This window comes from Trachemys scripta, chromosome 3 (genome assembly GCF_013100865.1).
Source record: "Trachemys scripta elegans isolate TJP31775 chromosome 3, CAS_Tse_1.0, whole genome shotgun sequence".
NCBI lineage: Eukaryota > Metazoa > Chordata > Testudines > Emydidae > Trachemys > Trachemys scripta.
Window position 1 is genome coordinate 8348777 of NC_048300.1, and position 27162 is coordinate 8375938.

Genomic DNA, 27162 nt, shown 5'->3' on the forward strand with positions numbered 1-27162 from the left:
CGAGGGCTCTGCTGTGAAGGGTTGATGAAAAGCAAGAACTTCCTCTTGCTACTTGCGGTTTTACTCCAGCTGGGTTACCTAGGGAGGTGGTGGAATCTCCACCCTTAGAGGGTTTTAAGGCCCGGCTTGACAAAGCCCTGGCTGGGATGATTTGGTTGGGGTTGGTCCTGCTTTGAGCAGGGGGTTGGATGACCTCCTGAGGTCTCTTTCAACCCTAATTTTCTATTATTCTAACTCAACAGCGTTTTAAATACACACAAGAAATCAGTATCTGCTGTTGCTACATGCCTCTAGCACAGAAAAACAAAACAGCCTCGGTTAGGAGCTGAAAGCATGTGGGTTTCAATCAGGTGAGTTAGCAGAATAAAGATGCTTCTTTTTTGTAAGCAAGTGCTTTCTGTACTCATTTGCACTATATGTAACTTCATCTAAGCTTTCCTAGAATTCACAGTCAGCTATAGGGTTGCCAATTTTGGTTGGACATATTCCTGGAGGTTTCATCACATGACAAAATCTTTAATTCCTGGAGACTCCCGGGCAATCCTGGAGGGTTGTCAACCCTAGTCAGATACTCCTAGAGGTACAGAGAGACCAGGTGGGTGAGGTATTGCACAGACAGGGGTTACACATTTTCATTTTGTAAAGGCGCAGTGTCAGTGACGAAAACCGAGGCTGTTTTGTTTTTCTGTGCTAGAGGCATGTAGCACGAAAGAATAATCCTTCCTAAGGACACAAGTAAGTTATCTGTCAGCTGGCAGAAAGTGATGATGCTATGAGGCCATTGGGTTGGACCCTGCGATTCTTGTAAAAATGTAAGGTCGTGTATTCCTGTTGATCCCACTAACGTCAATAAAGGGCCTATGCGAGCACTGGTCACCATGCCGCATTGCAACACGAGTCTGCATGGGAGAGGGTGCAAAAAGGTGGTTGGCTGGGCACCTCCCTGCCCAGGAGTCGGGGGAGGTGAGGGGCCCCGGCCCAGGGGCCATGAGGGGAAGCAGGTTTCTGGGTGCTGATGCTGAATGGGGCTGTCTGTAAATCACCTAACGCACTGGGGGGAGGAAAGGGGGGGGGTGGGGGGGGGTTAATTCTGTTGGTTTCGGTATCACCGAGGGCAGGGGGGCCGTGAACACCACCAAACTGTGGGGGCTAGTTTCCAGCCAGCCCCACGGGCTGCAGCCCCATAGATGGGACTCCCGGCCCTGAGCCTTGTGTGGATGCTGTGAGGGAGTTAAGGCGCCCTCATGCTGGGGGCCCTGACCCAATGCAGGGAGGGCAGTGCTGGGGGGGGGCCCCCAGGGCAGGGAAGGGTGGAGGGGCCCAGGCTGGGGGCGGGGCGGGCTCCTGGCAATTGCAGCCTTTTGCGGCCCACCCCCAGCCCAGACAGGGGCTTCTGTTCTGTGCCCTCATCCAAGATGGCCGACTCTTTGGGGTCCTTCTGAGGGAAAGCGGTCTCGCTGCCCATACTCAAGATGGCCGACAAGTAGCGCCCGGCAAGCTCCCTGTGGGGATAGCGGGGGGAGGGAGCTTTGCTGCCCACACCCAAGATGGCGGGGGAGGGCGGGGTGACGCTTCTGATGTGCACTGGGCGGCCATCTTGCGTTTGGGCAGCAGGCCCGCGGCAACGTCGGTGGAGCGGCCCCCGCGGCGCAGCTATGGTGGCCGTGGCGGGAGGCGGAGCGCTCGGCGGGCGGTCCCCCGGGCTGTACCATCGCGCGGAGAGAGGGGGAGAGACCTGCGCTGCTGAGTCCGGCGGTGCGGAGCGCAGCGCAGCGCGGGCAGGAGCCGAGCCCCATGAGACTGCGCGAGAGCAGCGCGCTCCGCCTGGCAGGGTAAGGCTGGGCTGCCTCATAGCTACCCCCCCTGTAGCCTACAGCCCCTATAGCTACCCCCTGCCCGTCCTGTAGCAGTACAGCCCCTATAGCTACACCCTGCCCGCCCCTATAGCACTACAGCCCCTATAGCTACATCCCGCCTGCCCCTATAGCACTACAGCCCCACACCCTGCCCGCCCCTATAGCACTACAGCCCCTATAGCTACACCCTGCCCGCCCCTATAGCACTACAGCCCCTATAGCTACACCCTGCCCGTCCCTATAGCACTACAGCCCCACACCCTGCCTGCCCCTATAGCACTACAGCCCCTATAGCTACACCCTGCCCGCCCCTATAGCACTACAGCCCCTATAGCTACATCCCGCCTGCCCCTATAGCACTACAGCCCCACACCCTGCCTGCCCCTATAGTACTACAGCCCCTATAGCTACACCCTGCCTGCCCCTATAGCACTACAGCCCCTGTAGCTATACCCCGCCCGCCCCATAGCACTACAGCCCCTATAGCTACATCCTGTCTGCTCCTGTAGCACTACAGTCCCTATATCTACACCCTGTCCGCCCCATAGCAGCACAGCCCCTATAGCTACGTCCTGCCCTCCCCTCCCCTTTAGCTACACTCTGCCCACCCCTATAACACTACAGCCCCTATAGTTATGCTCTGCCCACCCCATAGCAGCACAGCCCCCTATAGCTATGCTCTGCCCACCCCATTGCTCTTCAGCCCCTATAGTTATCCCCTGCTTGCTCCTATAGCTCTATAGCCCATATAGTTAAATCCTGCCTATCCCATAACTCTACGGCCCTTTATAGCTATACACTGCCCAACTCCTGAGGGCAGAAACTGTGCTGATGAGTAAGGACTGGGGGCTGCCCTATATGCTAATGGGTAAGGTTGGGGGCTGCTTCTCTAGCTATATATTCTGCCTGCCCCTCCTATCGACAGACACTGGGCTGATGGGTAAGGCTGGGGGCTTGCTCAGGGACCCTATCCCCTATAGCTAATCCCTGTGTGGAAGGGTAAGACTTGGGTAACACTGACTGCTACCGTCCTGCCTCCCACAACTGAATCCTGTGCTGAAGGGTTTGCATGATAGTTGCCCCACTCCCGTTGGCTCCCTGCCCCCCTCTAACTAAGCCCTGCTCTGATGTCTGCCCCTGCCATTGCAGCTCAAATTGCTGCTGTGCTAGCCACTTGTCATCATCGGCACCTGCCCTCAGCTACACATCTTTGCTCAGTTAAAACTGGTACAGGTGGCAACCTGAGGTTGAGCACTCTATGGTGTTTAATAGCATTAGGGTTGCTGTCCCAGTCCCTGCCATGCATGTTACTCCCCACACTGTACTGGCTTGTGCCCCGATCCTGCAATCACATGCTTAATGTGATGCATGTGAATAGTCACATTGACTTCAGTGGCACTGGTCACATACTTAAAATTAAGCACATGCTTAAGAATTTGCAGGATTGGGAACTAATTTTTAAAATTCTTGTCTGTGTTACACCAGCACCTTTGAACAATGGAGAGTAAGAGTATTTCAATACCTTCTTTTTTAAAGCCTGACATTGACTGACTGCAGGGAAAACAGTGAAACAGACTAACTACATTGCTGTAGTGTGCAAAGTAAGCAGACTGAGAAAAGGGAGGCAAATAACTTTTTTCTCTAATCTCTTTTGATTAGTCATTTTAGGATGTGACTTGTAACTAGAATTGGTACAAAACTTTCAGCTAGAACTGTGATTTATTTATTTCGCCAGAGGACAGTGTCCCTTTATAATGCTGCTGTCATCAATTACATGTGCAGACCTGCCACGTTTCATACTTTTGGAGGGAGTCGCCCCCATATGGGATACATGTTAAAGCAGCTTAATTTTACTGCCTCTACTTTTGCTCTTAAAGTTGTCTTTTAACAAGACCCAGACAAATCACCCGTTTTTCAATAAAATACAGTTTCCTTAGATGGTCCAAGTTTTACAGTCCAAAACTGTGATGGCCCAAAAATTATGGAAGGGAGGTGCATTTGTTGTTGTTTTTTTCTTTTTAAAGTTTGTGTGAAAGATCATGCGTTTGTTTTTATTCTACTAATCAGAGCCTCAATTCTGCGTGCACTTACGCATGTGCCCAATTTTACACATGTGAACTCAGTGGGACCCTTCAGGCACATAAATTTAATCAATTGCTTAAGTGTCTGTAGGATCAAGGCCTTCTAGCGGTACTTTAATGGTCCTTTTCAGCATAGTACTATATACACTCCCACTTATTCAAATTCCCTTTATCCAAAAGTCCTAGTTGTCCAAGTCCGGAGTGTGTCCCCCCCCATGTTAGTTAATCATCCGCTTATAACTTCTCCATTAGCCTCTTAGTGCTAAGATAATTTACAGCAATGCATCTGTTGCACTGCTGAAGGGTGAATGAATGTATCCCCTCACAATGTGGTTCTGTGGCTGCAACACTGTGTCCAGTTCAAAGTGCAGCATGTGTAACTATTGTGGTTGTATCTACAGCAGCATCTCTGGTCAGCACTTCCCTCCTATCTTGGAGCCCCGCAGCCGAAGCATGGCCCCTTCCAGTGATCAGTAGCGCAGTCATCACTGAGAGACTGTGCTCAGGCAGCCCGAGCACTGGGACAGACACAAGGTAGGCAAGGTGTGCAGGGGAGAGGTTGTTGCATACAGCACCACCATTCATTGGCTCATAGTCTGGAATGGCAAGAGCAGCAGCCAATTGAGTAAAGCAACGTCCCTGAGTGACTCTTCAGCCTGCTACATCCAGCTGTTCCCAGACCTATGGGGTATGTCTGCGCGGCAGCTGGGAGCAAACCTCCCAGGCCAGGTACCCACTAGCAGGGCTTGAACTAATGTGGATGTTGTGGCTCAGGCTGGAGGTCGGGCTGTCCAGCCTAGGGAGTCGGGTGGGTTTGAGAGCCTGAGCAACAGTGTCCACACGGCTATTTTTAGCGTGTTAGCTTGACCCCACAGGCTCGCTCCCAGCTGCAGTGTAGACATACCCTTGCTGCATCCCAGCCAGAATCCAGCTCAAAATAGCATTTCTGTTTATCCAAGCACTAGGTTATCTGAAAGTGTTGGATGGCTGCCAGGCCTTCTGGATAAACAAGAGTGTACTGTGTCTTGCCATGAATGGATTTTATCGTCACGGTGCCCACGTGAATAGGGAAAAATCCTAATTTTAGCGATGAGGAATTGAAGTAGCGGATCGACTGTGACTTGTCCAAAATCCCTCTGGGCTGAGCTGAGAACTGAACCCTGGTCTCCTGAGTCTCGGTTCAGTGCCCGTTTTGTGTATTCTTAAAAATGTATATGCTGTATAGTTCACTACGGACCTCATCCTGCAATTGGATCGACCTCAGTGGTCCCGTGTGTCTGTGCAGAACCCAGTGAAGTCAGTTGGGTTATGGTCCACCTGTGTCGATTCATCTGCAGGGTCAGGGCCCCTACATATGCGTGCATGTATGTGACTCATATTAGGTTAAAAGGAGCTTCACTTAGGGAAATAGGTCATGCAAAGGTCTTGAAGAAGCGAAGATGTAATAGAAAAGGGGGGAACTTACAGTCACAAGATTACATATATCTCACAATAGGCATAGCATATAGGTTTATGGCAAGTTTTATGTGAAATAATTCCACCAAAGAATTCTGTTGTGAAAACAGTTCAGGGTCAGCTCCTCGGCTAGTGTAAATCTACATAGCTGCATGGATTTCACTTCAGTGGAGCTGTGCAAAATATACATAAGTTGAGTCTCTGGTCCATAGAGAATGACAGGCAGTGTGATCCAGAAATAGGCAGGAATGGTAAAAGTCCAGGGGGAAAAAATGACCCTAGAAAATTTTTTTTGGCTGTCTGCACTTCTTTCAGCAGTTTGCAAGATCAACGCTTTGTAAGTATACTAGTTCCTAGCAGTCAGACTTGGCTATCCATGATGATGCTTGCAGCATACTTGTTTGCCTTCAGCAAATTCTAGCTCTTAAATGTTGTGAAGCCATTTCGTTTTATTGTTTTAATTGAAGACAGTGGCTTGTGATCTGAAAGGGAATACTTTTATCTTGGTCGTTCATCTCTTAATCATAAACATACAGATTCTCATACTCCCGAGTAACACTGACAGTGTTTTTCTTTCAATGGACTGCAGTGGTGCTTAAATACTTTCCAGAGGCCTTGGACATCTAGCTATAACTACAGATCTTAATATCTGTAATTAAAAGTATGTTGTATGGTAAATGTAAGGAGAGACAATGGAATACAGTAAACAGGTCAGGAAGCAAATTTAATTGTCTTGGTTAAAATCAGGATGCTTTTCATTTCCTCCACCACCACCCAGTGAAACAACTGAAGTGAATTATTGTCATTGTTCTGTAAAACTGGTAGACTGGTTATAGGAGTATCACAGGAATATGTGTTGCTTGTGCCTGTTTACAAGATGTAGAAGTGCTGTATTCGGCATCATGTGGGCTTAATTTCCTCTTGAGCTGTTTGTTTAAATCCCAATTCAGCACAACATCTAAGCATGTGCTTAAGTCCCATTGAATTCAGTGGGACATAAGCACGTGCTTAAATGTTCTGTTGAATTAGAGCCATATGGGGGGATTCAGCCATATACAACAATAATGAAGGAAAATACTGTCAGACATGGTAAGACCAAGATGCCCTTTTCATCAAACGAATATATAGTGAATTTACAGTCCAATAGTCAGTGTCATAGAGTTTAAGGCCAGAAGGGACCACCAGATCATATGACGACATAAAAAGAAGCAATGCTATGAATTTAATTGTAACCCTTCTTTGCCCCCACCAATGCCGATGCCATTAAACCAGATCAATTACTTGACAATTTCCTTCCTTTTGTGAATTTAATAACAGGAAATAAAGTTGTGTTCATATATTGTCAAAACTGAGACTTCTCTGGAATCCACTGGCATTTTTTAGTTTTATCCAAAGCTCATTGTCGTTGACTGAAAATAGTTGCCGAATTTCATCCCAAAGCCCAATTCAGTGGCGGAATTGTAGGCATCTTGAAACTACTTATTCTTTGCTCATGAATGTCACTGCCTCAAAAAGCTACATGGGTGCACATATATAGCTCTAGGAGCTACTGCAATATAAATGTTAAGTAATAATCAGTATTTATTGGAATTATAGTAGTACCCAAAAGCCCCAGGAAGGACTGAGTTGCTGTACAAATGCATAGGAAGAGACTATCTTTGCTCTGAAGAATTAAAAATGTGCCTTTTGCTGTGTTGTTTACTGTACATTGCTAGAAATCTGTGTACGAACAATCTTGTGCTGGTAGGACTAAGATTAAGCTAACAAATGGGTCAATTTCTGCATTCGGTGACACATTCCAATATACATGCACATCTTTTTACTCTTCTGAAAAGTACTTTCCGTTAACAAAGGTATTTTGCTTCCCTCTTCTCTAAATAAACCTTCTTTAAAATTCACTGGTATGGAGAAGCATATTTTTTTCTGTTTCAAATCAGGTTGATGAATAAGGATCCAGTCCTACAGACATGCACAGTTTGTATCTTTCCCAACAGCTGTAATTCCATTGATTTCGATGGGACCGTTCACATGAGTAACGTTACTCATGCATAAGTGTTAGCAGAATTGAGCCCTAATTAAATAAAAATTAATGGCATGGAGTGTTCAGAAGTATTCCAGGTTGCTTATTATCATTGTTTTTTCTAACAGAAATCCCTAATAAAATCCTATCCCATCCTTAAAAATGTGTTCCCTGGAAAAATATAGTTGGTCACGAGTCGCTAAGAAATCCTGGAATACATAGCAGCCAGGAAATATATACAGTGCGTTACCATTATTTTAGAAGTCACAAATCATGAATTATTTATGCCTTGCAGATTAAAATTGTTTTAACTATGGCTGTTTTTATTGCATTAGTTTAGCTTTTAAGCTTGTTATTCAAACCTATTCATTATGGTGTATATTGATGTTTATGCATCGTGGGACAGTATGTTGAAGGCAAGTTTGACCTCTTATTTGCACATTTTATATGCACTAATAGTACACTTCATGTCATGTCAAACATGTAATTCACATAAGGAACAAAAGTAAAACTTGATGTAATTTAATGCCCATTGTTACTACTGGGCTGAGAAGCAAACACTCCAACATCAAGGTTAAAGTAACTGCACCACCTAGTTTTTCCATCCTGTAAAACGGAGCCAACAAACAAGAGAAAGCCACTCCAGCTATTTGCTTTGGCCTAGTGCTCCTTTCTAGGTTCTAAAATTTATTTGTAAATAAGTTATACGGTTTAGGTAAACACACATTAAATAATAAGACTGTTTAGTCTTCTACTAGACCAGGAGTGTCAAACTCATTTTTGGAGTGCACCAAATATCTTTTTAGTTATGGTTGGGGCATTCATTTAGGATTCCATACTTCCCTCAATCTATAGTGGATCTCCCAGTGCTGTCAGTGGAAGATCCTCACAAAGATCAAGGGTGGAATCAGGTCTTGATTTAGTAACTAAATTTTTAGTTTATTGTTCTTATTAAAGCCACGCTCATCAATCGCTCAGTGTGAAAACGAACTTACTCTTAGGACACCCACTGTATCTGCCTTGTTTCTTTTTCTTCTCTATCTTTCTTTCTGTTTCTCTCAACTTTTCTCTACATAGCCTTCCCTACAGCAAAAGCCAGTTCCTTCCTATTGGCTTCACTTCCACCCTGTTCCTCATATCATACAATAAAATTAACTATTTAATGTGTCACTGTTATGCTCTCAAGTTAACATCACTATGAGATGAATTGGAGCAAAGGAGTTCACACCTCCAAGTTGTTGTTTCAGGCTGTCTGCAGACTCAGGAAGACAGCAGTGCATCATTGGTTTCTAATTGTTTTGCATTTGGGAGGTTAATTTTGCATCCAGGAAGGCTAGAAATGTACTCTAAAGCCACATAAGTACATCTAATAGGTTAGATCAGCTCCTCCGGCTGGGTGTTTAACATCACTGTACTACATTATACTACTAAGACCCTCAGTACTAACTAAAAGGTACCCGGGTAAAGAATTTGGAGTGTACCTACTCTGTACGGATAGGATTTGTCGCAAGGGAAGACCTATACCTGTCACGAGACACCAACCTAAAGCTATTGTTTTCCTAGCACTATAAGGGAACATATGCCAAACAAACTCGGGTAGTTTCATTTACTCCATGAATTATATTGAATCTCAGCATACCATAGTAGGCTAAAGGTTATGAGGAATAGACATTTTGGCTCATACACAAAGGTTTGCCAGTTTCGGGGTAGATTCTGAAACCCTTACTTACGCTGAACAGTTCCTTACTCCAAGAATAGTCCTAATGACTGTAGTGGAGCACAGTACTGCTCAGTGTGAGTAAGTATATCAGAATTGGGACATTACCTTGTGCTACCAGAGTTGTTCAAAGCTATGGGACATACCTTGGAGGTATGGATAACGTAGTGATCAAAATCAGTTCCTAGCTATGAATCCCTTACTAATGTCCTAGGTAATGTAGTGACTGTTTTAGCATTTTCATCACTTAGGTTTGAAATGACTTGGCATGAGCTGTCTGGACCTATATCTAAATATGCCTCAAAGATTGGAGAACCCCATCTTATCACACCTCTCAGATTGGGCACCAGTAGGTGGGTGTCTATAACTTCCTATGAATAAAACTCTTCAGGGTGAGGAGTACTAATCAGGTCATATGGGGCTAGTGGAATTGACATAACCTATTAGATCAATAACTTATTCCAGAGTAATAATGATATCCAATACTATAATTAATGCATTTATATGATATTAGTAAACATTTATGGTGTCTTCCAAAGGCCCAAGTCAGTATCATGGCACCATTTTGCTGGGACCTGTACAAACACACACAAAAAGACTGTCTTTGCCCCTCCGGGTTTATAGTTTAAGATGCGGTGTTAGCGTTTTGTGTGTCTACAGGCAGAAAAGCCACAGAGCCATCAAGCTTCTGTCTTACTGTCATAATATTTAGACATGTCTAGAGATAGTTAGAAAAAGGCAGTTTTTTTTGTGAAAAAGTTTGAAAATTTTTATCACAAAATTTCAATCCCTCTAGGCTGAATGAAAACCAGCAAGAAGGTCTCAATGTTTTTTTTTGCCAAAATACTAGTCAACATTTCCAAAATTTTAAACCAGATCTGTGTCTTTATTTTCTTGCATGTTCTATATATTTCTGTAAGTAATATCCATACAATTTAAGTGTTGCAAACAGTAGAACCTCACACACTCGCACCATTAACCTACAAGCCTGGGTATGCTCATTAACAACCCACTAGACTCTTTGCTCAACAAAGATTTAACTGTCTGTTGCTGTTGTGCAGGTAGTGTGGCCTACTGGGTAGAACACTGGATTGGGACTCAGTTCCCAACCTGCCACTGGCTTGCTAGGTGACCTTCGGCAAATTACGTCTCTTCTCTGTGCCTCAGTTTGTCCATTTGTAAAATGGGGATAATGATACTTAACCTCCTTTGTGAAGTGTTTTGGGATCTACAGATGAAAAGCACTGTATAAGAGTTTTATAATTTAGTTCCTTGGTCTCATACAGTCTTTGTCAGGCTTTGTGAATTAAAAGGTAAGAGAGCAAGGCCAAGGAGTCTCTCAGTCACTAGTGTGAGTGAGTGTGATGGCCTACTTTGCAGTTAAGATGAAGGTGAAGATGATTGGTGCAGGTGGATGAGATGTGCTCTAATGGACTCTCATGGTTTTTGGTTTCTTTTCTGGCAGGATGGAGAAGAAGAAAATTCTAATGAAATCCAAAGTTGCTGCTTCCAACCTTCTGCGTGCGCTGCATTCGCTCTATCAGTTTGGTCACCTCTGTGATGTGAGGGTCCATACGGAGCACCTTGGGATTCAGGAGGAGTTTCTGGTTCATAAGGCTGTCTTGGCTGCTTCCAGCAATTACTTTAAAGGGCTTTTTCTTCACGGTGAGATGTTGGATGCTAAGAATTGCACCGTGACGCTACAGGACATTTACACAGAAGAATTCACCTCCTTTCTGGAATTTGTCTACACGGCAGAAGTAGAGATTGACGCAGAAAAGTTGCATCGGATGAAGGAGGTGGCCGAGAGACTCGAGTGCAAGGATTTGCTTGACATATGTGAAGAAATGAAGGCAGAGGGTAGAAAAGCCTTAGATTTGAGTGTCCATTTGAAAGGTCAGATATGTGCAAATTGTGGGTCCCAGTGTGCTCGTGTCCAGCAAGCAGAAGACATTGAAGTGAATGATTCTTCCCAAATTGGGGTGACGTCCATGAAGAGAAAATGTTGGGCCAGCCAGGAATGCAGAAAATTGCTACCAGACTACGAGATTGTTGATGGACAACCTGCAAATCCCAATAAAGGTGGGACAGATCTGCCAGAGTCCAAACCTGGGATGGTAAAGTCAGACAAACAGAACAAAATAGAGACAGGTGAGATGATTAGCATGGATACAGTCAACCCAGAGGAAAATAAGACAAGCCATTGTTCCCTAAACCGGTCAAACTCAAAGGAAACCTGCATAGTGATTAAAAGTGTGCTTCCTGGCCAGGAGGAGGATGAAAATAGTTTAATTTCTGAGCTCCCCAGTAAAACCGAACGTAGGAAATCACCTCGCAACGTATCAAAAGTCTTGCCACAAATGTACACGTGTGAGAAGTGTAACCAGTCATTCCATTTCATCAAACACTATCAGTCACACATGGAGCTGGAACACGACATCAACATCGTGCTCAAACACAGCTGCAATATGTGCGACCAGCTCTTCTCGAATCGCCAGAACCTCAGGCAGCACCGCCTCACGGTTCACAATGACGAGCGACGCTTCCCCTGCGTGTTTTGTGAGAAGAGGTTCAAGCGCCCGAAGGATATAAATGACCATATCCGGAGGGTGCATGAAAAGAAAAGGAATCCCCAGGCATGTCCATACTGCAACAAGGTTATCAGCTCCAAATGTGGCCTGACAGTTCACATTCGAACCCACACTGGAGAGAAACCTTATAAGTGTGAACGCTGCCCAGCCAGCTTTGCTCAGAGGTCTGCTTACAATACCCATGTAAGGTACAGCATTTTGTGTGTGTGTGTGTCTGGGCATTGAGAGAGGGGTATTTTCAAGATCCTGATCGCTTCAGAGCTAGGTTCTTTGGGCTCTTGGAAGGCAATAGGAGTCTTTCCATTGACTACAGTGGGCTTTGAGTCAGGATATTATCCGTTTGCAATAGCACTGGGCTGACATTTTCAAAGCCATGCAGGGGATTTACATACATTGAAATTATTGGGAGTTGTGTAGCTAAATCCCCTTTAGTGGCTTTGAATGTCTCAGCCTTTGGGTTTTAAACATGAGCCTGGGGAGAACTGTGATGTGTTAAAAATGAACAAGACTTGGCTAACTGGGTGATCACAAATCTATTTTTATTTGATCCTATGCCCTGCCGGCTGTATCTAGGTAGTGTGGGCATTCACACAAGCCTTTTCCGCACTGACTGACTAGAAACAAATCAGTAAAATTTCACAGAAGTCTCCAGATCTGCAAACAGAGACAGAATTTAATTTTTATGACAGCATAAATGTAGAATTCCCATTGGCCCAGGACAAAATTCCTGACTTTCAGCTGTTACAGCCCTCCTGAGTCCTGAACTGATTCCTCTTTTCTGGCTCCCTCTGGAGTCCTCTGCTTCCCCAGCCATGGAAAAGGCCAAGTGATGTACATGTTTGGGAGGTCCTGAGATATTGGCACTATTAAATATGGAGAAGAAATGTTAGATCATATGTGAGGTATTTAAATATATACGTTTTTATTTTTCTCTCCTCCTGAGTCCTGTATAGTTGAAATCATGGGCCCAGATCTGCTGTGTTGGAGTCAACTCAAAGCAGCCCTAAAGCTATAATAGTTGCCAATAAGAGAATGGGTCCAGTATGCAGCAATCCTTTGTTGAGACCATGCTATTGTTATGGCTCCTACTTCACCGTGCCCCCTGTGGATGTATAGGGGGTATATCCCTATACTCCCATTATCTGACTGCCTTAACCCATATTGGAGCCAAAGGCATAAATTAGAGCAGCCTCCAGGTAGGAAACTGGTCTGATGATTAACCTGTTGAATTGGAGATAGTTCACCTCCCAATGACTACATAAATATCTGCTTCAATTACCTTTGGTAAATGAAATAACCAAACAATCATTCATTTTCTGATATAGCTGTAAAACTAATCTGAAATTTTTTCAAAATAAATCACTTTAAAAATACATTGTGTGTACCGTCTAAAAATGAAACCTACGTCTATCTCTGAGTTGTGAAGAAGATGTATTAAGGTTATAACAACCAACAAGAATGCACTTTTATGTAGAAAACCATGATTAAATCGAGTCTTCCTGACTAGTGACTTAAATCAAATCCACGCTGCTGTATTATTTTCCCCACAGGGAACTAGGACACACAGAAATTGCCCATGATGACACAAGAAGCCTGTAGCAGGTCTAGGCTTTGAACCCAGATCTTCCGAGTCCAATCCAGCACCTTCACCACAAGACCAAGCTTCCACTCAAGCATGAGGATTATTGGCCCCTGTAACTTTATCCTAGCTAATGCAACTACAGAGAATAGTTTTATCCCTATAAATATATATATAATATTCTTTCTTAAATTTTATTAATGCATTTAATAAATCAATAACGTTGACACTTTAAAGAATCCCCTCATGAGATTACATATGTAAAAAGATACCATCCATCTGTTTCTAAAGAAAATCTGCATGCAAAGACTTTTGTGTGACACTGATGTGTATAGTGAGAAAGAAACAAGAGGTACTCAGGGAGAGAAGTGTGATTGACTAAAAGAATTAGGTTCTGTATAGTATAGACAGTGAGCTCAAAGAGGAGGGTTGAGTGAAGCTAAATTTTAGGAAAATGCAGACTGAAGAGATAGGAGTAGAAAAATAAATGAAGTAGTACAGTAGGAGTGAAATCCACAATAGCAGGATGAGCAGATAATTCCAGACTCTTAAAGCATTTGCAGTTACACAGTATCAATCTTCTGTGTGCCCAGCACACAAACTGTGATCTTTCAAAAGAATGCAGTGTGGCACTCTGTTTCATTTTCTGTGTTATCTTATTGTCACCTGCAGAGGGAGAGCAGATCGATCTCATGCAGAAATCTCCCAGACAATTTGTTTTAAATTTGTGGTTGTTAACAGTTCAAACATAGACTGTGCAGGATTACCTATTTCTTTGAGACAGATGTTGATACACTTATCTCAGTGTTCATAAGGGTATCTGTATCTGGCCCTAAATTAATAAGAAAACTGTTGATGCTGCAGTTTATACAAATAGAGATGTTGCAACCTGCTAGTATTTTTTATAAGAAAATGTTTATGTTCTTGTTTATTTGTATTATGATAGTGCCTAAGGGTTCTAGTTAAGTATTGGAATTCTGTTGTGCTAAGTACTGTAGTAACTCTATTAAAAAGACAGATTACCATAATCAACTATCTGCACAAACAGTTTACAGATTTGCTTTGTATAATTGCATGCACAAAGCAGGCATGTCGTTGCATAAATTTTGCCCATTCAATGACATTTCTAATTTGTTTAAAAACCAAACACTGCATATCTTTCCATAGTCACTGTATTGTAACAGGGAACTCAAGATTACACTGAAGTGATGAATCCCAGTTCTGCCTTCTTATCCACCTTCCCATGTGCATGTCCCGTGTGAAAACATTGGGAATTTCTTCCATGTATCTTAGAACTGAATAGTGCCTTTGCATTATGGGGAAATCATATATGGCCTACAATGAAATTCTTAACCTTTCAATTAAAGCAAAACATCGGTTTTGTTGTTTAAGAATCACACACAAAGTGTTTCAGGGTCAAACGTAGCAAATATAATGTGCTTCTTTAAGGAGGTACTAAGGGTCAGATGCAGTAGATATTTAAAAGTTTGCCATTTAGTATTTATTATTCTTAATTTAATTAAAAGTAAAGCAAGAGGATCTCAAGTTGTATTTGTAAGAACCCATTTGTTAGACTGCATTTACAGTCTCTCATGATATTAATCAGGCAACACACACGTTCGCTTTAGAAAGGGTCCTTTCCTGAGGACCTACTGCTTTTAAACTTCTGCCAGTCCCTCCGTGTAATAGCCATTGCTAGCTGTGAAAGCAAGGATACCCAACAGTTTAAGTAATGCTTCTACAGAATAACTTGCATAAGACACTTCAGTTATCGTTAATTATCTGGTCTCACCTTTCTGCAATATTTCCTTGCTCTCTTGTTCTAGATGTTCTACTAGTTTGTGAAAGACAACATTAAAATGAATATGAGAAACCCGATTCCTTCAGTGTGCATGCATATAAAACCAGGTGTTTAACTACTATGGTTGTGTTCTGTTTTTAACAGAAAAAGACATGAATCTGGGCAAGACAGGAAGCTTATGCCAGTCTACTGGATGGTAGTTCCACCTGCAGATAGACCAGATGCAACATACTGTGAAACAAATATTAGCAAAGAAAGATGGGATGGGGCATCAGATACTGGGTTGCGAAAAGCTACCAGGAGCAAAGAAGCCATGGACTACGAGGAAGAACCAGGGAGCTCATCTAATGCACGAGTGGATTGCAGCAATGAAGGGGAAGAAAGGAAGGGGCAATATGATGAAGCTGAAGCTAACAGAGAAGACGAAAATGAAGACGGGGATGAGGATGAAGAAGAAACAAATGTGAAGGGGGAAGAGGAGGGAGATTACAATGCAGTTTATTCTGAAGCAGATGGTAGTAAAGATAACGAGGATGTTAGTACGGACGACGACGATGACTCCTGTAATGATAAAGATGCTGAAGAAAATGAATCGGGTGAAGACTTTAAAATAAAGAAGGTAAATAAGGCCCGGGTAACTAAGAAGTCTGCCTATGTTATAACATGCGATAAATGTGATGAACAGTTTGTATCTCGGAAAAAATATGTGGATCACTGCAAAGATGTTCATCAGTCCTTGCCCGGTAAAGTCTATCAGTGTGATATCTGTAGCAAGTCATTTGCTAGCTACAACAGCTGGAAAGAGCACAGAGCGTGTGTCCACACTGAAGAAAGGCAGTTTGCCTGCACCATCTGCAATGCTACGTTTAAAAGAAAGAGAGATGTGAGGACACATTATATGCGGAAGCATGAAGGGAGAGTGAAGCGCCCACTGTGTTCGGTCTGTGGGAAGATTCTGAGCTCTCGAACGGCATTGGTGTTTCACATGCGGACACATACAGGGGAAAAACCCTACGAATGTAGCATTTGTCATTCAAAATTTGCACAGCCGTCACAGCTTAAGATCCACACCAGGTCAGCCTACAGTCGCACTTCTCCCGTTACTGAACCCTGCATGCACCCTGCTTCAGCACTCCTTCCCTTGGACGACCCACTGTCCCCCAGTCTATTTCTGCAGTATCCATGTAATAGAGGAATGCGGGGATTTATGTTGGCCTGTAATATCAATGATTAACGAAGTTTAGTTCTTTTATTTATGTAAAGTTGTTTGTCTACTCCAGGGTCATTACCTCACCTTTGGGAAAGACTTAAAACATAGCAGTACCATTCATACATAGGCAAGCAAATAGGGATTACTTCCAAATAAGATTGAGACAGATCCTCAGAGAGTGTAAAAAATGGCAAGAGAGGAAGGATTACCCAGTGGTTAGGGCACTGGTCTCAGATTTAGGAGACCCAGGTTCAATCCCCTTCTCTGTCACCGACTTTGTGTGTGACCTTGGGCATGTCATTTAGTCTCTCTGTGCCTCAGTTCCCCACCTGTAAAATGGGGACAATAGCACTGCCCTACCTCACAGCTGGGTGCAAATCAGTTTGTGTGATTTACACACGTTGAGAATGATAGCCTAGGACACACTGTAGAAGCCTGGAGAGATCTGCTGCTAGCCTAAGGAAAAAAAACACATCCACATTGTCGTTACCACCACCAAAGCAGCAGCCGCCAGTCTTTTGTAAGTTCTGGCTCTTCTCCGCTGTTTGGTAATAGCAGACCCATCAGTGAGGTCCAAGATCACTAGAACTAAAGTAGAATTTTTGAAAAGCCAGTATTTAAATTGAGATCAATGGGACCAAGTCTTTCTTCAGTGGAGTGGTGCCAGTTTACACCAGCAGAGTATCTGCCCCAGTATGTTTGTCACATTTATAAATAGTGAGGTCATCGATACCTGCTACACTTGAGGGGTTTTTTCCCTTCCAAAGACAAATACAGTCTTGATGATAAACTAAAGTAATATGTTTGCGTAAATGTCTAGGAACCACATGTTGTATGTAGTGTAATTGTAGACATGTTGGCCCCAGGATATTAGAAAGTCAGGTGGATGAGGAAATATTTTATTGGACCAACTTCTGTGGGGGTGAGAGACAAGCTTTCAAGCCACACAGAGCTCTTCGTCGGGTCACCTGCTCTTGTCTGTCTGCACTCACTGTTGTTCTCTCTCCTTTACCTCATTCACCTGCTAAGATAGGCAAGCAGCCCTTTTATTTGAAATAACCCCTGGCTTTATCAGTTCCTGGCTGGATCACAGCAAGAGCATACATATACTCACACAAGGAGTTGATCAGTAGCGGGGGCTTCTCAGAGGAGTAGGATATTGTGTTCGTCACTCTGGTGTATCGTCTAGCAGCCAGTATAGGACAATATAGTTGGGCTGTCAGTCCTTGTGGCCATAGGGTTTTAGGGCTGTTGCTGCTGTTGTGGCATGAAGGAAGAAAAAGAAAGGAACAGCCAGAGGGAAATCTTGCATGCTCCTCTTTAAGGCATTGTAAGGGTATGATCCTGAGCTGGTGTGAGTCAGCCGAGTTCCTTCAGATTAATGAAGCTACACGGACTTACTCGATCTGAGGAGTATAAATGTTTTTGCCAAGGATTCTCTAGGCTCTCCTCTTCCCCCCACTCTATTCATGCAAAATCCCAAGCGTCAGATAGTGTCATTCATTGCAAGTACACCTTGGGGTCTGCATGCATCTTTGATGTAATATGCATTGCAAACCTTCAATTTCCTTGCTGAGCTGAACACATTTATGCCAACTCCCACATAGAAAATCTAGGCAAACTCTCCAGGACCATAACATCCACAGTAGAGGAAATTAATTTCAAGAGGAAATGCTATTTTAAACCCCCCTGTCTACAGTGCTTAATTTGTGCTGGGGCTTTCCAGGGCTGAGCCCTGGCACATCTAAGCTTGGTGGTTCATAGCCCTGACACCTCCGGGCTCGCTGCCTCAGTTATGACAGGGAAAAAAATTGCTTGTGCCCTGGCACCTCTTCCATTACAAATTAGGCACTGCCTGTCTAGCTGTGTTTTCTCAATATCTCTCTGTGTTTCATTGCCTGTAGGTCCCATACAGGAGAAAAGCCATATATTTGTGAGGACTGCGGAGCTTGCTTTGCTGACAAAGGCAAACTAAATGGTCACAAGAGGACACATACAGGTAGGAATTAAACACCATGGGCCTCGCCCTGTACCAGTCTCACCCTTTTATTTGGTCAGGTTGAATACAAGTTGTCTGCAGGACATCCCAGTAGAAAAGAAATCATCTAAATTCCTCAGCCTCTTAGCAGCAGGGAATAGGTGGGGACAGAGAAGTGCACGTTATATTTTTAACTCACGGGAGGTACTCAGATGAAGAGGGCCATTTGGGTACCTGGACATCAGAGATGCAAGACTGTCTGAGATGCAAGACTGAAGAAAGAGACTGGGATAAAGAGATGGATTTTGGGAATCATCTGCATAGAAATGGCAACTGAGGCTAAGTGAGTAAATAGTTACGTCCAAAGCATACTGCGAAGAGCTCCAAAGGGATCTCACAAAATTGCATTTATCAACATTGAATTTCATCTGCCAAGTAATGCACACTAGAAAACATAATGCCAACTATACAGTAGAGCCTCAGAGTTACGAACACCAGAGTTACAAACTGACCAGTCAACCACACCCCTCATTTGGAACCAGAAGTACAGCAGCAGTAGAACACGGATAAAAAACAAACAAATACAATACGGTACTGTGATAAATGTAAACTACTAAAAAAAAGGGAAAGTTTAAAAAAAAAAAGATTTGGCAAGGTAGGGAAACTGTTTCTGTGCTTGTTTCGTTTAAATTAAGATCATAAAATCATAGACTTTAAGGTCAGAAGGGACCATTATGATCATCTAGTCTGACCTCCTGCACTTTGCAGGCCACAGAATCTCATCCACCCACTCCTGTATCAAACCTGTGTCTGAGCCACTGAAGTCCTCAAATCATGATTTAAAGACTTCAAGATGCAGAGAATCTTCCAGCAAGTGACCCTTGCCCCACACTGCTGAGAAAGGCGAAAAACTCCCAGGGCCTCTGCCAGTCTGCCCTGGAGGAAAATTCCTTCCTGACCCCAAATATGGCAATCAGCTAAACCCTGAGTATGTGGGCAAGACTCACCAGCCAGATGGTTAAAAGCATTTTTCTTCTGCATAATAAAGTTTCAAAGCTGCATTAAGTCAATGTTCAGTTGTAAACTTTTGAAAGAACATAACATTTTGTTCAGAGTTATGAACAGACTCTATTTCCGAGGTGCTCATAACTCCGAGGTTCTACTGTACATACAAAATGATGGGATCTAAATTAGCTGTTACCTCTCAAGAAAGATCTTGGAATCATTGTGGATAGTTCTCTGAAAATATTTGCTCAATGTGCAGTGACAGTCAAAAAAGCTAACAGAATGTTAGGAACCATTAGGAAAGCGATAGATGGTAAGACAGAAAATATCATAATGTCTCTATATAAATCCATGGTACGCCCACACCTTGAATACTGCATGCAGATCTGGTCGCCCCATCTCATAAAAGATATATTAGAATTGGAAAAGGTACAGAGAAGGACAGCAAAAATTATTAGGGGTATGGAACAGCTTCCATATGAGAAGAGATTAAAAAGAGTGGGATTTTTCAGTTTGGAAAAGAGACAACTAAGGGGGATATGGTAGAGGCCTGTGAAATCTTGACTGGTGTGGAAAAAGTGAATAAGGAAATGTTATTTTCTCCTTTGCATAACACAAGACCTAGGGGTCACCCAATGAAATTAATAGGCCACAAGTTTAAAACAAACAAAGGGAAGAATTTCTTCACACAACACACAGTCAACCAGTGGAACTCTTTGCCAGGGAATGTTATGAAGGCCAAAATCATAATAGCGTTCAAAAAGAATTAAATAAATTCATGGAAGATAAATAAATTAAATAAATTCAGGGGCTATTGGACAGAATGGGCAGGGGGGCATGGACGATGGGATGGATCTCTCAATGCTTGCCTGTTCTGTTCATTCCCTCTGAAGCACCTGGCATTGGCCACTGTTGGAAGCCAGGATACTGGGCTAGATGGACTATTGGTCTGACCCAGTATGGCTGTTCTTATTTTCTTAATGAGGTCATATAGGGATATGGTGAAGAGGGAAAAAAGGAGTCAGAGCCCTGAGAGATGCCAACAAAGCATGGTGGATGGGAAGACAGTTGAAAACCAAGAGAGCACAGACTCATGGAAATCAAAAGGTTAATGATAGTCCAGGAGAAGGTACTGATCAAATGTGTCAAAGGGAGCAGGAGGATAAGCATGGACAGAAAACAACAAAACATTGGACTTGGCCAGGAAGAGGTTATGGAAGTAACTGGTAAGAGAATTCAGAATGTCTTTTGTTTTTTTACAGGAGAGCGTCTCTTTAAATGTGATGTGTGTGGAAAACATTTTGCCACCAATGAATACTTAAAATGCCATAAGCGATGCCACATGGGAGCTAAGCCCTATAAATGTGATGTTTGTGGGAAAACGTTTGGACTGAGAGCCTCGCTAGCCCAACACAGTAATGTTCATGCAGGTAACAAAGCAAACAGATGTTGTGTTTGGCAGTAGATGAGTAGATACCAGTGGAAGTTTGGATCTGAAATTGTATACAAAAGGGGTGTTAGCCTTTAACTCAACAGTCTTTTTGATGGGCTACATAAGTATAGTGAGAAGGGGAGTGATTTGGAGCCAGAGTTCATACTTACTCATTGTGCCCACAAGGGGGGCGGTGATACAGGCGAAAGAATGACACTCAGTGCCTGAGAGTAAAAAGCAAGGCTTTACTGAGGGAAGAACTTACACTTTAAGCTGCGCGGGGAGTCCCTGAGGCACATGGAGGGGCTGCGGGGGATCTCTGACCTTCCGGGACAGCTGGCCAGGCAGGACTCCACTGAAGGGAGTCCGCTGCAATGCTACATCCCCCTGCGCTTATCTCAAGGTTACATGGGGTCAACAGCTGGCTACATTCATTGCATTCATAAATCATACATATTATATAAGCTGACTTGTTTACAGACAAAAACATGCTGAACTATACTAAACTACATTTTGGCAGGATCTGCCGGACAAGGTTCATTGCACGGCCTTCAACTGCACAGCCTGCATCTTCCGCTCGCATTCAGTCACATCCTCGGTCCGCCACTTAGCTCCTCGCCAAGCTTTCCCCTACACTCATATTTTTTGTAAAGGAAAAAAAATGTCATACAGTATTTAAAAAATAACAAATATACCCTGCATTGCCTCCTTGATACAATGTACGGTAGTTAGTTACATTGGGCCAAATGCAGTTTGACTCATGGTTTGGAAATGCTTTTTCGAAGGCCTTTATCCTGCAAACACTTTAGCAACATTCTTAACTTTAATTATTTGCAGAGCCTGATTAAAGCAATCCAGAGCCCCGGACACCCCCCCAAATGCCCATCCTCCGTGGCCATCACCCTAGCAGAGGGTGGACTGGTGGCTTCCCCCAGAAGAAGGCCTGATCTGCTTTGCTAGGAAGGATGGGGCCAGGTAGCTACCTCCCTGGTTCTATTGGCTGTTACACCTCTCTCTGGAGACTCAGGCAGACCCTGCTGGATCCATTTCACTTGGGTCACGTTTTCAAGCTTTTCTTCACAACCAGCGGGGCTAGAAATATTCATGTAATTGCGGGAGCCAGGGCTGTTCTGCAAGTGCTTTAATCCAGCATTGCTCACAGAAATCGTCCTGTTACTCACCTAAGTAAAGTCAAGCATGTACCGATGCGTCTGCAGGATCAGGCCCCAAAGGACTGATCTTCAGCGGTTGTGGGTTTTGTTCATTTGCAGAGACACGTCCATATTTCTGCGAACAGTGCGGAAAAACATTTACTCAGCAAGGAGCTCTCAGGCGTCACCAACGTATTCACACCGGTGAAAAACCATACAAGTGCAGGGCTTGTGAGAGAACCTTCACAGACATGTCCACCTTACGGAGACACGTATCGGTACGTTGCCTCTCTGCTGCCTTTGTAGCAATTAAACTGCGGTACAGAGGTTTAATTAGGGGTGAAGGAGTGGGGAGCTACATTTCTGCAGCTGGTTTTTTTTTGTTTTTTTTTTTAATTTACTAGGGATTAGAGTTGATGCTTCAATTTTGATTCCTTATGAAAAATAAATCCTGTTAGGATGAGGGGGAGGATTAGGGTGCTAATTTACAATTACATCAGGCTTTTCATATTATTTATTAGGGTTAACAAACAATTACAAAAAATAATTGCAATTAATTGTGAGATTTAAGAAAATAGTTGCGATTTATTGCAGTTTTAATTGCATTGTTAAACAATAATTGAATACCAATTTAAATGTGTTATAAATATTTTTGGGTGTTCTACATTTTCAAATATATTGATTTCAATTACAACACGGAATACGAAGTGTCCAGTGCTGATTTTATATTACTATATTTTATTACAAATATTTGCACTGTAAAAAAGATAAAAGAAATAGTATTTCTTGTAACTTACAAATAGAGAATTATTTTGTTACATAACTGCACTCAAAAATAAAACAATGTAAAGCTTTAGCGCCTACAAGTCCACTCAGTCCTACTTCTTGTTCAGCCAGTTGCTAAGACAAACAAGTTTGTTTACATTTATGGGAGATAATGCTGCCCGCTTCTTGTTTACAATGGCACCTGAAAGTGAGAACAGATGTTTGCATGGCACTCCTGCAGCTGGCATTGCAAGGTATTTACATGCCAGGTATGCTAACGTTTGTATGCCCCTTCATGCTTCAACCACCATTCCAGAGGAGATGATTTGCGGTAATTGCTTGAGTTAACTGTGACTAATTGACAGACCAATTATTTATAGAGTTGTAGCACCTAGGTGCCCCAGTCATGGACCAGAGCCCTGTTGTGATAGGTACTGTACGAAGTCTCTGCCCCATAGAGTTCGCAATCTAAAGGTGAATTTCTGAGCTGTTAGATTGAGGAAGAGAAACGCTAACTCCCAGATGACGTACCAATTCCCAGGCCTGACAGCCAAACTGGTCTTAAAATCCAATTATATCCAGTTATTTTTAAACAGGAAAATCTAATAGAGGAACTGAAACATGAGGAAAGACAAGAACGTAGCTAATGTAAAGAGGATGCTGCTATAGCTGTTTTTTTGTTTTTAAATCACAATTAGAGGTCTGCAGACCCAAGCCCACCCAACCTGAGCCTCAGACCCAATCTGACCCCAATCCTTCCTGCGAACCTGAGTCAGCGTCACTGTCACCTCCTGCCGGCGGGGCTGGCACAGTGGCAGCTGCATGTGCTGCACGACCTGTTGGCTGCTGCCCCCCACTGTGCTGTGTGCGCTATGGAATGAGAGTCACTGCCACTCTTTGGCACGCTCACTCTGTGACTGTAGCACACGCAGAGCAGCGAGGTGGCAGTGGCCGGCAGGAGCAGGGCACGCAGCTGCCACAGGCAGGAGGAGGAGAGCCCACCCCAGCCAGAGACCATCCGGTTGTTTTCCCACCTGATCCGGACCCAGCCCTTGTGATCAGGTTCTGTTGGGATTGGGTCAGGTTGCAGGGCTCTGATCACAAGTGCGGTGGAAAGTGGCTTAGCCCTCATACTGTAGATACAAGATACAGGGTCTTACCATTTCTTGAAACTTCAGATGCATTCTCAGAGTTTTGATAGGGCACACGGCTCCCAGTGATAATTTGACTGCGAGCAAGATCGCTAGAACGCCATTTGGGTCTTGAAGTGACCTCTTTGGAGAGGAAATCAGGACTTTACCTTGGTCAAGTCTAGCATTCACCTGTGTGCTCAGTTTCTGCCACCACTGTGGACCTGGAACAGTTAGTAATGTAGAATCATTCTCACATTTCAGAGCCCAGCTAATCCCTTCGCCCATCCCAGTGCAGCATTGGAATGTTAAAATCAACCCTATTCCGTTTTGAACATGGTTAATAAAAGTAAAATCTTCAATTGTTTTAAATTATTATTCAGAAACTTTTCTTTCCTCTATAATCTTTGTTTTTTTCCCCCTAGATCCATGACCGGAATGCTCACTGGAGAAGTTTCTTAATAGATCTTACTACCAAAAAAGACCATAATTGGTCCAAAATAGAAACCTTATCAGATGTCTGTATGGGTGGGGACTCAGCACCTGAAATTTGGTCAGTTGACCAAGGTAAACTTTATAAACCAGAAAGTATTAGTATAAAAAAAGCAGAACAGAGGCCATCTAGTGTTAACATGCGAGACGCTGATCACTCCCTTTTATACTTGTAACTCTTATTGCTCTAACCAGAAAACTATATACACTATGAATGAAAACATTTCAAATCTTTTTTCAATATAGCTGCTTCATTTTTAAGCTATGTGAGATACTCTTATCTTTTTGCATTTGATATGAGATGTTACATTGCAGTCTTTTATCTTGTTATGGTAAACTATTTATGCCAATTAGGTGTCAGACCTGTGCACAGAGTTTTATTTTTTAAAAATATCTTGAATATATCACACAGTAAAATACCCATTTAATTAAAGTATATATGTTTGTTTTGTGTGTGTATCTATATATACATGCACATGCATAATAATGTTCTTGTAAATTATTGTCTTTATAATAAAGATACTGTGTTTAGAACAATCCACATAAAATGATAATCTATGCTGTATCTAATTTATTTGTACATATTTTATTGTAAAATATTTTTAACTTTCTTGATCAATACAAAAATGTTCAAATATTTGCTGTGTAATGTTACAAACCAACTAGAACGTAGCTGGTTAATGACAGAAGTCAGTGGTATATGCCGTTTCCCAGCTTTCCATGGTTCATTTTGTCTTCATACTGTGATATTTGCTTTTAACCCCTAAATATAATTTCTTTGTATACTGTAAAAATAAACTTCAAAATTATTTCTTAAAGAGTGATGGGGCACCTCTTAGATCCATATGTATAATAAATAATAAGGAGCTGTGAATTATGGGCTCAGTTTTATAATTCAAAGGTTTGATTGCACAACCCTAGATTAAAATAAATCGTCTTTTGCATGGGATGTAGTTTTATTGGCCTACTGAGAGTTTGAGTATTCAAATCCCCAATGGCTTTCATAAGAGTTGTAGATTCTAAACACCTTTGAAGATTACTTGAAGAGCTCTAAATGCTCCTTTTATTATTAAAAAAACTGCATATAATATTATTATTGAGATCTTAAATGCGCCAAAGTCGGGACATTCAGAGCTTTGTTTCCGAGACCAATTGTAACACTGAGCACCGTTGCACATATTTAGTATTTTGTATTACTGAGAATGGTGTTAAATGCATGTCTTACTACAGGGTGTGTTCAGTGTGGGGGATTGAAGGTTGCGCTGGAAACAATACTTTTGAATTGCCTGATTATGGGCCAGATTCATTCTTGATGTAATTCCAAAACCAATGGAATTGCACCAGGGATTAAATTGGTCATATGTTCTAAAATCTCATGTTGCATTAATACGATTTTTTAGAAAATGTGTGTGTAGTTGTGGGGGAGGGGGGTGATTGAATTTTCTTGGTTTTGGGATAGGAGCAACTTGATTGGTCAAACTGCTCCTGTGCTGCAGAACAACCCTATCCCTGCTTCTCTGCCTTCTGTCCCCCACTCACACATACATTGTCTCCTGAGGAGAGATGTACCCCCCTTTTTCTTGGTCTAAGATGAGCTGCAGAAATTGTAATGCTACAGCTCTCTCTGTGCCCTAGGATAGCTCCTGGATCTATCATGATCTTCCCCAAGAGCCCACTGAATTAATAGGATGGACTGATCTGACCCTCTCAACTCCTGCTGTTCAGTGGAGCCATCTACCTGGTAAGTGATGGGACTTGCTAGGAGAGGCATCAGCCCTGCTCCTGTGATCTTTTTGTTTTGTGTCTGCAGCTCTGAGAGTTCTCGTCTCTCTCTCCCTCCTCCACCCCCTCCCTCTTCCCTTAACCTGAGCAAGAACCCATTGTGTGAATGCAGGGAGCACCCACCTCTTCGGCAGATGGGAGTCTCTGCCCCATGCTCTTGCAGAGAGTGCTGCATTGTCTGAATGGCAGCATAGCAATAAGTTCTGATCTCAATGTTCTCTGATGATTAAACATTTTCTGCTAGCTGGGGGGTGAATAACTTAATTTGTGGGTGAGTTGGCAGCTGTCTTCTTAAATTTGAGAGAAATGTTATGCAAAGTCCTGGTCGTGACTGACGGTTGCCTGGACAAAACAGCTAATGTTTTGTGAAGTAAAGTTCCTAAATAAAAGTAGCCTGATAATCAGGTGTACTGAGTACCCATAATCTCCACTGCAAGCACTTTAAGCACTTATTAGCTCTGGAAAAAATGAGGCCAATTTTATTTAGCTCTCTAAATTATAGGTGATACAGGTAGCCGTCCCTACAGTTAAGATGCTGTTTTCAGTTATGTATATTCATTTGAGCTGAAATTTTCCTTGATGAGTGTCTGCCTCACACATAATTTTTTGGTAAACTTCAGCAAAAACGGTTCAGCCATTTCTCAGAATGAGGCTAGGGAAAAATATGTTTCTTTTGCCCATGTTAAAAAAAGATCTTGTAACCATTGTGTTGAGAAGCTCTAGTATCTTTATGCTTTGGAGCAGGGACTTGACAATTAGCAGGGAGAATCATCCTGATGTCAGGGTTTAACTTTTGCCATGCAATTAAAAATCCACCCAAATTTGGCCAAGTTATGAGTTGCTGCGAATCTCAGTTTTCACACGTTCAATAGAGATTCGTTAGAGTTCAGTAGCTAAATTCTCCAACATTTCAGTCTGCACTGAGCAAGCTCTGGCTTAGGGATGTCAGGGCTAAGCAGGACTTTTTCTCTCATTGCTCCTTGCAGCAGCCAGGGGCAGCTCTGACACGGCATGCAGGAACTGAGAGCAGGGTGACTGTCTCTCCTGTGCTCTAAATGCTCCTCCGCTTACACCCACTCAGTGAGGAGGAGGAGGAAGCCTGGCTCAGATCAACAGA

General features: G+C 43.0%; 2 protein-coding genes across 4 annotated transcripts in view; both read left to right on the forward strand.

Annotated features, from left to right (window-relative positions):
* Nucleotides 1-1646: 1646 nt before the first annotated feature.
* Nucleotides 1647-25081, forward strand: LOC117874201 (GDNF-inducible zinc finger protein 1-like). Of its 3 annotated transcripts, XM_034764078.1 has the most exons (8): nt 1654-1832; nt 4339-4471; nt 10595-11908; nt 15245-16174; nt 18215-18309; nt 20556-20723; nt 21997-22154; nt 24197-25081. In XM_034764078.1, exons 3-8 carry the CDS (start codon nt 10596-10598, stop codon nt 24437-24439), a joined length of 2907 nt encoding a protein of 968 aa, XP_034619969.1. In that variant the 5' UTR covers nt 1654-1832; nt 4339-4471; nt 10595; the 3' UTR covers nt 24440-25081. The 3 variants fall into 3 exon arrangements, with proteins under 3 accessions (XP_034619970.1, XP_034619968.1, XP_034619969.1); XM_034764077.1 differs by lacking the exon at nt 4339-4471 and having other exon boundaries at nt 1651-1832; XM_034764079.1 differs by lacking the exons at nt 4339-4471; nt 21997-22154 and having other exon boundaries at nt 1647-1832; nt 24197-24289.
* A 902-nt stretch (nt 25082-25983) lies between these two features.
* The window catches only part of GZF1 (GDNF inducible zinc finger protein 1), a 34012-nt gene continuing 32833 nt past the window's right edge, over nt 25984-27162 (forward strand). Inside the window, exon 1 of the transcript XR_004644918.1 lies at nt 25984-26004. The gene's annotated coding sequence lies outside the window, so the exon portion shown is untranslated. The remainder of the gene's footprint in view (nt 26005-27162) is intronic.